The 15042-nt window shown below is 39.4% G+C and overlaps 2 protein-coding genes across 2 annotated transcripts in view; one reads left to right on the forward strand and one right to left on the reverse strand.

Moving 5' to 3' along the window:
- The window catches only part of ADSS2 (adenylosuccinate synthase 2), a 38529-nt gene extending 30696 nt beyond the window's left edge, over positions 1-7833 (forward strand). The window contains exons 11-13 of the mRNA XM_054195153.1: positions 932-1029; positions 5584-5733; positions 6512-7833. Of these exons, the coding sequence (XP_054051128.1) occupies positions 932-1029; positions 5584-5733; positions 6512-6564 (301 nt within the window). The 3' untranslated portion in view covers positions 6565-7833. The remainder of the gene's footprint in view (positions 1-931; positions 1030-5583; positions 5734-6511) is intronic.
- A 1198-nt stretch (positions 7834-9031) lies between these two features.
- C3H1orf100 (chromosome 3 C1orf100 homolog) lies at positions 9032-13844 on the reverse strand. Its single transcript, XM_054194794.1, has 5 exons — positions 13812-13844; positions 12487-12557; positions 11999-12091; positions 11145-11329; positions 9032-9129 (listed from the first exon to the last, which is right to left on the reverse strand). The coding sequence occupies exons 1-5, from the start codon at positions 13842-13844 to the stop codon at positions 9032-9034; spliced, it is 480 nt and encodes a 159-aa protein (XP_054050769.1).
- Positions 13845-15042: the final 1198 nt, after the last annotated feature.

A 15042-nucleotide genomic window follows, 5' to 3' on the forward strand; every position in this document is an offset into this window, starting at 1 on the left:
GTGTCCCTCACTTTTCCTAGCATAAATGTTTTTACATTTGACACTTTTATGCTCATAAATTTTTCTTTCCTTTACTTGCAGTGTATCATTATTTCTCATTTAAAATGATCCAAGAAGCATTATGTATCTCAGTACTTGATGCTTCAAACTACCCTAACCCCTGCCATTTCACCAAACCCAAACCAAATCAAATGCATTACAAGGGCCTTAAAACCTGATATGGTTTGTGGGGTTTTGTTTTGTTAGTTTGTTTTCAAAATAAGACAGATGGGAAACCATCGGTATCTTCAGCAGTCTGTGTAAATGTAGAAAATTTGGATATGACTTGGGATTTTAATTAAAATGAAAAATAGATGTCTGAAACAAAACTGGTATAAAATTTCTAGTAGGTCAAACTGTAATACGTGCTTTACTTGAATTGTCCTGTTTTTCTTGTTCTTTGTGTTTTTTATTTAAAATAGGATACAGCCAGGTATTTACAGAGCCAGTGTTTGATTATTTTGCTGCCTTCACTGTAGGACGGGAACATTTGGCAGGGGACAGGAACAGACAGCACCAGGCATCATGCTATGAAGCCATCTCAAATGAATGGTCATAAAGTTTCTTAGCAGCACCCTGACCAATTAAAATTCTAACACTTAAAGCTATAGACCAGTCACTTTAATTGGAGAATACCTGTTCTTTGAATTTTGCCATTTTCTGGTAGTATTAGATTTAAGGACACAACAGAAAGGCTGTTTAAGGTTTTTTTGGTGGGTTTTTTTTTTTTTTTTGAGTCACACCAGATAAACAGTTTAGGGCCACGTGAGCTATTTTTCTAAGGAAAGACAATGACAATGTGCAGGAATCAATTTTTCTTTTGGTATTTTTCCAATGGGATTAGAGTTGAGAGTTGTTGAACTTGTTTAATTGGAGTAATGTTTCTTTATAGATTGGCGCTTACCAAATTGGATATCTTGGATGTATTTCCAGAAATCAAAGTTGGTGTTGCATACAAACTAGATGGTGAAATCATACCTCATTTTCCTGGTAAGACTGTTTGATTAACAATTTTAGATTTTGGTGAAATGTACAAGTAAAAGTCAAACGCATTTAAGTAAAACTTATGACAGGAATGTGTTATTTCAGCATCAAGCCATTAATGGTTTCCCAGATGCACCAGAGACACCTTTACCACACCTGTACCTGGGACCTAAAGACACCTGAACCAAATACTGTTGTTTGTCTACTAGAAAGATGCAAAGTGCTATGTAAAGCTTCTTACATGTGAATGTTACTGCTTTATCCTTTTCCTTTAATAGAGCCTGCATTAGCTTCGAGCTAAGTTGGAAGCTCGTTTCACACTCTAAACCGGTGTCTTATTCCTACTACTGTATTCATCCCCTCCTCTAGCAGGACAAATCTTCCTTTAAATATGCAGTGAACCACATGAGAGAACCAATACAGTTGAAAAGCCAGGTTTTTCTCTCCCTGTGTTATTTTTCTAACAGTTCAGTTCCCTGTAATGGTTCACAGAGCAGCCAAAACCCTGTCACACCTACGCAGTGGAAAAGAGGGAAAAAGGGTGGGGGAGGAAATGAGCTATTAGTTTAGATGAAAGCAAGACTATTTTCTAATGCAGGACCAACGTATATCAGCTTAATGTGATAGAAACTGTAGCTCCTGATGAGGACAGTGGTCATTTTAGTGATCGCTTTTACCTGAAAATTGTATCTACCTGTTAAAATGTTCAGATATCACAAACCATTGTTTTCATGGGTAATGTATCTTTTTCAGTTTGCTATAGTAGAGATACTCCAGAAAAAGGAAGAACATGAACCAGTACTAAAGATTGGTCTTTCTAATTTTCTAATGTGTGCATAGAGGCATAAAAGTTTCCATTTTAGTTGCTACCTCAGGGTTTGGGGCTGGTCACAGGTTATAATTTTTCATATGATACCATCGGCAGAGAACTTTTTGTGGATGAGGAGATGAACTCTAGTAATCAGGTAGAACTCACAGCAGGATTTATGTAGTATAAAGATGTAATTACGTATAAAGGAATAAGTGATGATCTGCCAGTTGTCCTTGAAAATAGCACATATCCGTTGGGGAAATTCTGAAGGAGTTAACAAAAATATCTTCTGTTTCTCCGTGTGCCTGGTGGAGTTCTCCAACTGATTTGCCCTCCAGGATCTTCAAACAAAAGTGACATTTACAATCTGAATGCATACTGAATGACGTGGCATAGGCTTTTATTCAGGAAATTTAGTGGTCATCTTGCAGTAAACCAGGGAATGCTTTTCCTTTTTTAAGACTCTCATATTCCCTGATTGATACCATTATCAAAATATTAAGGAAATTTGGGTGTACTTTAGATGGCCTTTGAACATAATGGAGATTACACGTTTGAATTGAGAACTACTCGGTAAGTGCTTCATCTGTAGCCCTGTCATCTAACCTGGGGGCTATTTGGACTGTCTTCTGTTCAAGCCAGAGGAACTTCTCTGGCACTCCGTCATTAAAGATGACATAAACAGGTGGCCATGTTTTCCAGTGCTGAGACTTCAGTGATTACCCCTTATTATGTCTCTTAGATGGGACCAGGATCTTGTTACTACTCCTGAGGACAGATTTTTGCTCCCTGTGTATGCCCAAATAACAGGTAGACCTTTGGTCATAGCAGCACAGCGTGTCTCACCTGCCTGTTTTTCTTCGCTGTGTGAAGAATTAAGAATTATGGTAGAAATTTAGTAGGCGCTGTTGTCTTTGCTGTTCACACGCTGCCTTCCTTAAGTGTCAGGAAGGAGTTATAGCTGAACTTCTGGTAAGCTGGAAGATGCTGTCTCTCACAGTGCCTCTGTGTTCCATGCCTCGCTCTTTGCTATACTCCTCAACATTTGGCAGCATTTCCAGCACATATGCTACAGGTTACTTATTACCCCTGACGTAAAAAACAAAAGGTAACTTTCTTCCCACTTCGTGTTTTGTAGACAATTAGATTATTTCTGATGTCTGCATTTCTGCATGCTGTGCACTTGTGTGATTTATTTATTTTTTTAAAACTTGCCACTTTGGCATTTTGAATTTAATTTAGAAGAGATCTAGTCTGGGAATCTCTTGCTGGCAGGGTATTTCTTTCTCTCTCCCCTCCCACTCTCTTGGAGATGTTAGTGATTTACCCTTCTTGTGAAATGACTGTCACTAATTTAGGAGCACACACAGTGCCCACCATCTCAGAAAAAACATGCCATATTTCATATATTGTTCCGTTTTCCAGCTGGATCAGAGAATCATACGAGTCTCACTCTGTTTTTTTAGCTTAGATTTCTGTGGGCATTTCATAATCTTCTGTTGAGAAAGAACTGAAAATGTCTTGTAAATCTACAGCTGATTTCAGTTGGTATCACCGAGGCTGTAGTCGTTTGCTATGGAGGTGGTCGGTGTCTCCATTTCTGCTCTGTCATAGGAGTTTATGAAAGAAAGATGGAACTCCCTGCTAGCTCTGAGCTGATCGGATTAAAAGGAATGTGAAAGCCATGGTCTAGTTCTGCTGGTGTCTCCTGTCCAGGCTCAAGCATCAGTTGATCCCAGCACGGACTAACACAACCTCTAGCTCAGGAGACTTTGAAAACACAGATCCTTAGGAAATTGGGAGATTAGTTTGGAGAAGCTTTACTTCATGCTTGCCTTTTCTTCCTTTTTTTTTTTTTTTTTTTTTTTTCCTTCTGCTCTTTTCTCGGGCATCTACTGTAGATTAAGGAGCTAAGACACTGTGCTTAGATGCACCTTTGGCCTGATCTATATGACTGGTTTTATGTTCTGTTTCTGGAAATTCCTGGAGGATCATTCTCTTACAAATGGTGCCAAGATCCCAAATTTCAGCTATTCTTTTTGAGTTGGAAGTAACATCATATCATTTGCTCTCCAAATGACAGTACCAGACTACCAGATACTATTATTTCTGCTCTCTCTGTTATCTAATTCAGCTGTTAATAAGGAATATTCCAGAAAGCCTAATAGGTAATTCCCCTAAGGGAAGAGCTGAGAGAAATCTGGATGGTGACTACATCTGTTACTACACTGAGTTTGTGGCTTATCTGTACCCACACATCATCTTTTATCACACCTGCTGGAGTGAAATGAGAGAATCACTTGAAACATCAAGAAATTTATCCCTTCTCTTTCTTCTTCCCCTTTCGGGAAATAAGGAATTGAACTAATAGAGTAATGGAAGACTGTAGGCAGGATTAGACCATTCACTTCTAAGTGTTTTCAGCTTTCTCCCAGCTAGCTTCATCAGAGAGGCTTCAAAGTGAAAATGCCTCTATATGTAGCTATTGTATTTTACAGATCGCCTGGACAGCAGACAATACCTCAGTTGTTACTGCTGATGACATTAAAGAAAGTGCTTATCCTAGGCCTCTGCAACCCAACATCCTTAATGTGCCTGTCTGTCTGTCCTGATCACAAGTATTGATTCCGGATCATTTGCCTTAACCTGTGAACACCTCAGTCTGAAAATTGTGCGTTTTCTCACTGTTGTAGGCTTTAAAGTCAGTGGAGCATAGTCCACTTTCACCCTTACTCAAAATGCCTGGCTCATGAAGGCTGTCCTTACAACATTGCTACTATCGAACCCTTACCTGCGCCAGGACAAATTATGCAATATTACGAGCCTGAGTTTGTTGGCTATGCGCACGCAGGAAGGGATTAGCTATGGTTTTGTATTTGCACCTCTACTCTGCCTCTTGCACCTAAACCCCTTTCCCAGGTTGACTAGCTTTCTTTGCAGGACTGACTTAATCCGAGACATGGAGCCTATGTGACGTTAATTACAGTGCCTTTGGCAAAACCCTGTCTTTTTCAGGAAGGCAAGAATGCCTGACACCTCCCAGTGTTATTTTTTTATCAATGTATTTTGACCATTTTCAGGCTTAAGCCTTTTGTTCCACTGCCCAGTGTCATTCCAATACTAATGTTCAGATAGTTACTGGAATGATTCAATTCCAGAGCAATGTGCTTACCTTCTTTTCCAGTACTTGAAATCCTCACAGAATTCCGAGTTAATGGAATTGTAGCAAGTTACCAAATGAAGGACAAAAGGAATATACTCATTGCTTCGATAACTATGTTTAGGAGAAAGTACACTCCTATGCCATTTTAAAACATGTTTTAACTGCCTGATACATACAAGCTGGTTCCTAATTTTGTTTTCACATCGCAAATTCCCTCATGAAGGGGGAGCTGGATCTTGGTATGTGTTCAGCAAAAAAAAAAAAGAAAAATCAACACTTTGGGGAATTACTTTTCCTGAAAAGCTGTTTTCTGAACTGAAAAGATTGTAGTTTAACCAAAATATATGCATGTGATTGAGTACTGTAATTCCTGAAGTCTAAGTCCTGATAGTTACTGGATTATTATTTTTTCCTCCTCTGCTTATATTAACAAAACAGGACACTTCAGCACCTTCAGTGCTGGATTATCTTATGAGTAAACCTCTTTGTATAAGAAAAGAATAAAGAGCTTTATAGTTATGCATTTAGTGGTGGAAAATATATAATCTTTGTAGACATAATATTTTTGTTCCTGTTTGCTTCTCAGCCAACCAGGAAGTCTTAAATAAAGTAGAGGTTCAGTATGAGACACTCCCAGGATGGGATACGGACATATCAAATGCAAGGACTTTTGATGAGCTGCCTGTAAATGCACAGAATTATGTTCGCTTTATAGAGATGGAGTTGGGTGTTCCTGGTAAGTAAAACAGATTGTTGTTGTTGTTGTTTTGGTTTGTTTCCTGCTTCAGGAAACCTATCTTGTACTTTGCCTTACTGAACATTCAAAACGTTGAAAACTGTTTTGTAGCTGTGCTTAATTCTGATGTACCTGGTGATACTTGTACTTATTGTTTTATTTCTTTTTGTCTATCTATTTAGCTGGTGAATTGAAAATTTTCAAAAGTTTCAATATGCATTCTTTCTTTGGCTTATACTGTAGTTCTTGTTCAAGTGAGACTTCTATAACTTAAGTGTTTTGCAGGTTGGTTATAATAGGGGTTAAGCTCCGCTGCCATTATCAAGTCAGTGGGACTAGTGGTATATTAATGTGATTAAATACATGTGACAGTAAGAGGTCCTAAACTAACAAATTTCTCTTATGCTTAACAAATTTCTCTTATGCGCCCTAATAAAGATGATCCTGTGGTTCCATCCAAAGCTGGGACTTAAGAGATGCTGCAAATCTTTACTTTTCTGACAGTTTCTTTGTATCTTTTTTCCTATTATCTGGAAAACTGGTTTGTTTATAAGGCAGCTTCAGGACTATTCCTGCCTTTCTAAGTTACCGATGCATTCTTACTTCGAGAACAATAGAAATAGTTGTCATTTCTTAATGTTCTAATAGTATATGCTGTGTTTTTCTTCAGACTATGGTACTTAAGATCTTAAGAAGATAAGTTTGTGTCTTATCTTAAGATACAATCTGATCTTGCGTTGTATTACTTATAATAAAAGTTTGCTTTTCTCTCCTGCAGTTAAATGGATCGGAGTAGGGAAATCCAGGGAATCAATGATCCAGCTGTTTTAAAGATTTCAGATGCATGGAAGAAAGCACACTCCTCAAAAGACTGCTCATTCTTAAATGCATTAGTAGCCCGCAAAGCAAAGACGTTGGAAAGATAGATTTTTGCATGGAAAGAAATGCTAGAGTTGATACCCCCAAATCAATCGCTACTCCTGAAAGAGACTTTAACTTGAACCTGTGTCAGTTCTTGTTCAACCGTGATTTCCAGGACACTTGTCATTGTTGTTCAAGGTGCCATCAAATACTTTTTTTCTTTACCTAATATCTACTTCATAATGTAATTCCTGTTTGAAAATCTAAGGTAGCATTATTTTCATGACTGTTTGTCTTTGTTATCCTCTCTCTGCTTTTGGCGGTGTTACTTCCCTGAAATTTTAGACAGTAAAAATAATGCAGTTTTGCACAGATAGTTTTACATCCTCATTATTTGTATTCCTAAAGCTGTTGTATTCTTAATGGCTGCTCTTGTGAGTGATTAAAGAGGGGGGTTCTGATTTTATAATGCTATAAATGCTGTCTAAATTATTGTGTGATCTGTTTTTTTAAAAAAAGATGTGATGCCAAGTTGTTAAGAATGTCCAGGTTTTTTTAGCCGTGTAATACAGAAAACTTACTCTTTGTAACTCACAGAGGACACTCAAGTGTTACCAGGAAGTGTGCCCAGAAAGTTAGAAAATTGATATTGTAAAAAGTTCATTTGCAATTATTAAAGAACCGTTCTCATTTTGAGCTAAATGTTTTATAATGTTACTCATTTTTTTCTGGTATTTTAAAAACCCTGCACTTATCTACTTCCGAGGCACATATCTCAAACTGTTTCCCTAATTAAATGAGGTTATATTTATATTTGCTAAGAAGTCTTAACATTTTGATGCCCTTTTAAATTCCTTTCTGCATAGCCAATAGAAGATCTTTCTCTGGAGAACTGGCAAAGCACAGATACTTTTGTAATTATAAATTGAAGATACTTTAGAAATAACGTTTAAAGTATTCAACATATTTGCTTAAGATGTAGGGAAAATTAACAAGTATTCACCTCATGACATCTGACATATTTTGACTTATTAGTGTTGGGAAATGTTCTAGAATTATTTTCATTTATAACCATTATTATATATTCCAAAGAATCTGATTTCTTTTGGCAACAAGCCAATAATTACATATTCCCTTTCCAGATTTTTTGAGGATTACTTTGTTTTTACACATTATACTCTGGTATTCATGCACTTCCTTTTCACTTCAAATAAAAATTACTTTGTTTCCTAAAAAAAAGTTTTTATTGGGGTGGGGCAGTGGTTTTAGATTTAGTTTAGTAGATTTCAGCTATGCAGGTGAATGTAAGAAACTGTTAATGCAAAGTAACAGATACGAGGCCTTGGAGGTTATGTTGTAGGTAACCAGATGTTGCCTGAAATGGAATGACTTGTTGGACTGATGCTGCTGTTGAGGTGTTCATCACAATGTTTATGTTGTCAATTGGCGTAAAATTGCTCATCATAAGGGAAGGAACAGGAAAGTTGAACAATAAAACTACTGATATTTAAGGAGCATTTTCTACGTAATCATTTGCATGTGGCAGAGCAGTTAGCGAGGTGTGTTATTTCTCTTGTGTAATATGTGGAAAGAGGAGGATACCACAGTATGCTGGGAAACTGGCAAATACATTGAGAAACCTTTGTATCAGCATTGAATGTAATCATAGGATCATGTTGTAAAGGTCATTCTCCTCAGCATTAAAAACCAAACAACTTCATGCTCAGTTTTTTCTGGAGGGGATGAGGGTCTAGTTCTGCTGTCAGCCTTGCAGTCCAGGAGAGAGCCGTACCATCCCTCCCTAGCTAAGGGCAGTCTTGAATTAAAAATCTGTTCCTAATTCCCGGATGAAGAGAAGGAGGGATATAACTGTGTGAAACATAAATTCCAATGTTAATTTAGAAGGAAAAAAACCCAATATTACTTTTTTTGAGGCGATGGAGGGAACTGACCTTGCAATATGAACAATAAGTAATAATTACTTAGTATTCTTGCCTTTCTGTAGCTGTAGGAGGCACCAAGGGGATTTGTGCTGTCAGTGAAACTACCAGCCAAGGACTGGGGGCCTAGCTGGTTCAAGGAGTGAGTAAATAAACAAATGAGGGCATGTTTTCCTTCTACAGTGAGTGAATAAATGAGGGGTTACTATGTAGTTATGTTTTGCTTCTGCCAAGGAGAGAGCTTCAAGTTCAAGGCACGTTTCAATTCTCCCACTGTTGTCACTCCACTGGACAAACTACCCTCGTTTTTCAGTTGAGGAATTGATATGCCCACATGCAGCAGGATTTCTAAGCAATAAAGCCATAGCCTAAAATGGTATGGTAGAAAGTATTTGTGCAATTAAAGAAACAAACCAGAATTGTCTTGGATGCAAGAGTAGTTTGTTCTTTTGCTTTCTTTTAAGTTCAGCTGATTCAGTTTCTTTTGATTCTTCCACTCAAGTGCAGGCCTGGAAAGTTGAAAACATCCTTCTACCAGTACTTGTCCAGATAATACGTGGTCCGGGATCCTTTGGTGTATATTTATTCTCGTGACCTGCAGTGAAGAATTTTTATCTTTAAATATCAGGTGGTTAAACTTGGCATCTGTAAAGCTTATTATGTTGTCCCCAAATGCCAGTTTTGCATAAGCTTTGCTAGAGTGAATTCTTGGACTGGTACACAAACTACTTTCCTGGTGTTAAAGAATGGTTATAGAACAGTTATGTTCTACCAAATTTTCCCCTCCCCTAGTGCTACTCATTTGTACGTGTGGGGAAAATAGGCTGGGATGTGTTATTGCCAACCTGAATGTTGTGGAAACAAATGTTAAAAGTTATGGAGATTGTCTCAAATGCTGTGTGCTGTGCTTTTGAAACCATGCTATGTACAACTGTGGAACCAAGGAGGAAGAAGAGAAGAACAGCCTAATGCCCTACCACCAGCAGTTTGTTTACCAGGGGCAAAGTTACATGCCTTTGAAGGCACTTCTAGTGTTTTCGCTAGCCAAAACTCACTGTTCACCTTTTTATCTCCGCCTTCATTAGTCAAGAGCCTTTTGGCCTCAAAGAAATTGCCACACTCATTGGCAGAAGGCTTTGGCTTGTCTGTCACGGGCTGGTAGTAAGCTGTAATAAAAGGAAAAACCTTTCTACTTCAATGAGAAGCACGCATTTATCAGGCCCTTCCTGTATACTCCCTTCCTCTGTGAAGTCTCTTCTGTTGCTAGCATGTAAGGGGAGAGGATGGCAGCATAGGATAGTAGTTGAAATTGGTTCTCCAAGTGTCCCCTCCCGCTAATGGGATGTTTACAGGAGGCACGGATACCTGTTAGACCTGACAAGGCTGATGACAGACAAGGTATTTTGATCTCATGCCATTCTTGCTGCCACTGAAATATTTATGAGGTCGATTCTCCTAGGCTTGTGCTGTACTGCAGCTTTTAATAGCGCTTATATCCCTACGGTTTAGCGAGGCTCCTTTACTAACTAATAGGAGGGGAAGTGAGGGATACTTCTGCTGCTTAGCCTTTCCACTTGTATTCCATGTATAATTGGGTTTTGGCATGTAGCTAATGGACAAAACCTTCAGATAAAGTGGCAGGCAGATAATATTGATGTATTGATGTAGTGCATGACAGCTGCTTTTGTCTGTCGTCATCCTGGAAATCTGCTTTCTATGAGAAGATTATAGTTTCCTTTTGCCGTCACAGCCAGCTCCCTTAATGAAACGTAATCAAAGGTTTGGCTGGTTTAGAAAAAGTAAAAGGCAAAGTAGCTGGGGATGAAGATAAGGGACAACTCGATGTGGTGAGTTTTCTCCCGCTTGTGCTGTTCCTAGTCTCTGAAGCAGTGAAGCTTGATAAACCAAGTGGTATAGCAATCAAGCACGCTTCTTTTAGTGTGTGACAGCTTTACCTACTTAAGGCAGAGGCTGTGCATACATGCATACACACAGATGATGCATTATTTGCAGAGACTTCAAATTTTACACCATTTTTTGTTGGTCTGAGTGTTACAACTCATTTGACCTGTCATCTTTAAAAATACCTTGCAATAAATACACAGTCATATATCTTCCATTCAACTTTCAATGGGTAGTGTTGGGTTAGATCCTAATGTTCTTCACTTACACTTGATTTAATAGTTCTTAAGTGAATGAAAGCAATGTATTTTCTTACGCTATGTTAGTTTTTTTCAGTGATGAATCAATTTGTGCATACATCCAGGTACTTACTCTTTACCTCTTTGAATGCATACTACTGGCGTTATCTACAGTGCGTTTTGAGTAACTATTTTTAGATAACGATCTGCACAAGTACAAATAGTTTGCCTTGTTGTCATTCATCAGTTGCCTTCTGCATATTACAGAGGGAATGGGGATACCTGAGCATTAGTAGTGGGGAGAGGGTATGGCTTTGGGGGGCAGGTGGCAGCTCTTTTTTGGAAAAAGTGAGGTGACTCTTCACTATTTTCTTGGTGCAATTTAGGACTAGTTCCTTTACAGCGGAGCGAACTTCCCTAATTCATCTTCGTGTCCCTCTCGGCAGGAAAACCAGCGCGGATCACTTACTTGAGTTGTGATACGGCAAGTCAAATGCTGCTTTGTACGAAGTTTGATTGTACCAGTCGATGGTGGTCTTTTCCATTAGTTTTTGAAAACGCACGTAATTCCCGAGAGCTGAATTGTCAAAGTCAGGTTGGAATGGAGTTTTGGCTTCATAGTTTACTGGAGCTGGTTGCAGTTTGCTGAAAGGTCTCGGCAAAAAGCATAAATCATCCTGTAATCTCATGCTGACATATGGTATGTAAATAGCATGATCCACCCAAAGGGTAGCCAGCATTGTAAATGTATTTTCTAATCTCCTGCTGAAATGAGTACTCGGTATAATGCAGCTGTAAGCTAATAGATATTAACAGCCTGAGAATGTACAGTAAGACCTTAATAATTCAGTATTGTTCGATTGGCTCCATCTGACTTGTAATTAGCACGATAAGGGTTATGCTCTTGCAGTCGAGCAACTAACTGCATTGGTTTAATATTACTAGAATTTTTAAAGCCTTGACTTCCCAACAGAAATAACCTGCAACATTTTAAAAAAAAAATCTTAAATTAAACATGTTTTGAAGTTGATGTGCAATACAACAAATTCTCATAGGAAGGAAAAAAACCCAGTATTTTTTTACAACAATTTCCATTCTAGATTCTGATATACATAATAAATTCAGGTCATGCAGCACTCCTGGTATGGCCAGAAACTTTTGGATGTAGTTTTGGTTTTACTCTCCCTGGATTCTCTTCTTGTTGCTCTTTTAGGCCAAAGTCATAAAAAATCATTAGAAGTTGTTGCAACATTGCCCACAACAGGCATCAAGGGGAAAGGCGTATTCCACAGGTCTGTCTTAGAGGTTTACTTTGATGCTTACCCTGGAGCTCCTCGGGATGTGTGTGCCTTGTGGACCCGTCCTAGTTGCCCGGGATAGAAACCATGGACATCTTTTCCAGAACGAACAACTGAGCTGATGAAGGAAGCAAGTAGAAGATAGTTGAAGGTACAAGCAGGAGACTAGAGAGCAGGAATCCCACCCAAGCTGTGGAAAAGCAAATGTTGGGGTTTTTTTATATGGCAGGTATGGAAAAGAAATATTTTTGTCCTAGTACAGAGCTTGTAAGTGAATTAAGGGAATGACATTGATAACAAGGCAAAATCTTGTTATCTTTTAAAAAGAATTGAGTGTGCAGAGGAATGCTTATTTATTTATTTATTTATTTAAGAAATAAAAGCTGGGTGGACCTCCCCCCCACCCTCCGCCAAAGTACCCTTCTGAAATGCTGAGTCTTGAGCAGATATTGCTGTACAACTGGCGGCCTGGCCTGTGCTCGCAATGTGTGCTGTGCGGTTCAAGAAGCTCACCCTGAAGGCAGGATTGGTGCGGGACCTATAAACTCCCTCAGTTTCCTTGCGGAGTACAACATGCCGAATTCCTACAAACGGTGATGTAAAGTGTTATTTTTTGTGTTTAAGGAGCTTCTGGTGGACCTAAAATAACTTGCTTACGGGGCTTGAATGTATTAATTTTGGTAGCAGATTTTGGTAGCAAAATCTGCTATGGAATAGCGTATCTATTAGGAATTGCCCAGGAAGAAAAGAAGCAGTATATGCACGTAAAAGCAAAGGTTCTATAAAACATTAAATTTTGCAGAGATATGTGAGTTTCTAGAATGAATTGCACAATACTAGCGGCAGGTCTTGGAGGAGAAACAAGTGCAGGAACCAGATAACTTATTTAAACAGTATTTTATAATTCAGGACGACAGTATGCTGTTCTGTGACTCAAAGCAGAATTTCTTTGCAGTCTGATTCATTATATCAGTGAGTCTGATGGTCTGCTCGTTTGTCACAATTAACTAATAATTTATTCTACCTCCCGAGGAATGAGATTTGGCTGCTGTGTATAAAACAGTGACTCACCAGTATTTGCAAAACAAAGTAGATGTTTTCTGTATTTTGTTGCCCATCAGAGTCGGTGAATTATGTTTTGGCCACTCCACGGTAACTACTTCTCTGGAGTGTGAATTAATATTGCAACTCCAGGAGTTTGATGTTAAAATCGGTTCTCACCAGAGACCTTAGTCAGACTATTGTTTTGAATAGTATCGTGACACAGCCGTCTTAGAAACTCCTTGAATACATCCACAGTTTAATCTTTTTTTTCCCTTAAAATTAAGACCATTGTGTCTTCCACTTAGTTGTGGAGCATGATGTAAAAACTCCTTATCCAATTCAGTCTACAAAAGAATGTATTTTCATGCTTTAGATAATTTCAGTCAATCTTGGAAAATGTAGCTATACAACATACAAAAGTGACAACTCCAACACTCACACACAATATGAGCTGTTGAGAATCACTGTTATATTTACCAACATTTCCATATCCCTGTCAGCCAGTTCTGCACAACTGTTGTCCTCATCATAGTCAGCAGCACCAACAGAGATTCCTCTCCTCTCCCTGACTCCTCCCTGGGGGCGATTCTTTTCCTTAGGTTTTACCCTTAGCGTGGCTTCGGCGGGAAGCCTTCCTCATCCCTCATCTTTGGGAAGTGGGGGACGTTGCATCTTCCTTCCTCCAGCAGGAATCGTGTGCTCAGGTTGCCAACCCAGCTACCTGAGATCATGCCAGTAGCGACCATGTCTACCACAGAGTTGACAAGCTTTCTTCCAAACCTCAGGCTGCTTACCTGTCTCCTGGTGTACGCTTCGAAGGCTCTCATCTCAGAATTTACCCTCCATCCTGGATACATCCAGGAATATTTTTAAAATTTGCTGCTTGAATGCCTAGGTTACAGCTTTCTGTTGTAACTTTGCACGTAAAACTTTAGTTGCGGGTCTCGGAAGCTTTTGAGACCTGATGTATTAACAAAACTCATCATACTGTGAACTAAAGCGGCTTTGGTCTTAACAAGCAAGGGACATAAAGCCCGGTAGGAAGAAGAGAGCCTAAGACAGAAGTTAAATGGTTCATGTAGAGGCCTGCAGGAAGCCCATGATGGATAAGGGAAAGGTGTACATCCAAACACTACAGCCATACAACTAAAATCGTGGGACCATCTGTAACCTACCTGCTCATGCTAAATGATAGTAATCCATTAAAAAATATCCTAGACTCGGTTTTGAACTTATCTAACTCAACACACTGAAAAAGGATTCTTTTTCCAGGATGAAATCCATCCTGCTTTCCAAAACCGAGGAAGCCCACATCAGTAAAGTTTATTTAACTAAGTGGTATTTCTGTTTCCAGATTGGGCAAAGACTGAGGCTGGAACGTGAGCTTACCTTTCCCGGTTCACACACGGTGGGGTTATGGACTGAGATAAATCATGGAAGGAAGATGAGGAAAGGCAAAGCTTGCGGGCACAGTGGCGGGGGCCGTCTCCCCAAGCGCCCCCGCCCTTGCTAAGCTGGTCTGAGTGAGTCCCTCTACCTCGCTAAGGCTGGCTTTGTGATGGAATGGAGCAACCATTGCACCTGGCACTGAACGGGGAGCGCCCCTCGGCCTCGCGGGGGCATTTGTGAGCGCTGTTTGAGCCAATTCACTCGCAACGCTGCCGTTGACTGAGTACACAATAAAATGAAGGAGTGACGAGAGCCTAAGGAAAGTCAGAGCTAACACAGGGGAGGGGAAAAGCCAATCTATCAGCAAATCACTTGGAAACTTGTGCCCCTGCACACCCGAGCCACCTCCTGAGCGCTGCTGCTGCACTCTGGTAAATTGGACTGCAGCGTCTCAGGTTGCGTAGTCCTCAAGTTACTCATCCTTCTGAGTGCAGGAGCATCTCCTGACAGTGGTGAAGTTTAAAGAAAGTCAAAGGGTGAGAAAACAAAAAAGAAGATGTGATGCAAAAGGAATGAGTCCAGGGTTGGATCTTTAAGGGTAAACCTTTTTCTGATGTTTTATTGGACATGCTCTCC

Source organism: Rissa tridactyla, chromosome 3 (genome assembly GCF_028500815.1).
Source record: "Rissa tridactyla isolate bRisTri1 chromosome 3, bRisTri1.patW.cur.20221130, whole genome shotgun sequence".
NCBI classification, from domain to species: domain Eukaryota; kingdom Metazoa; phylum Chordata; class Aves; order Charadriiformes; family Laridae; genus Rissa; species Rissa tridactyla.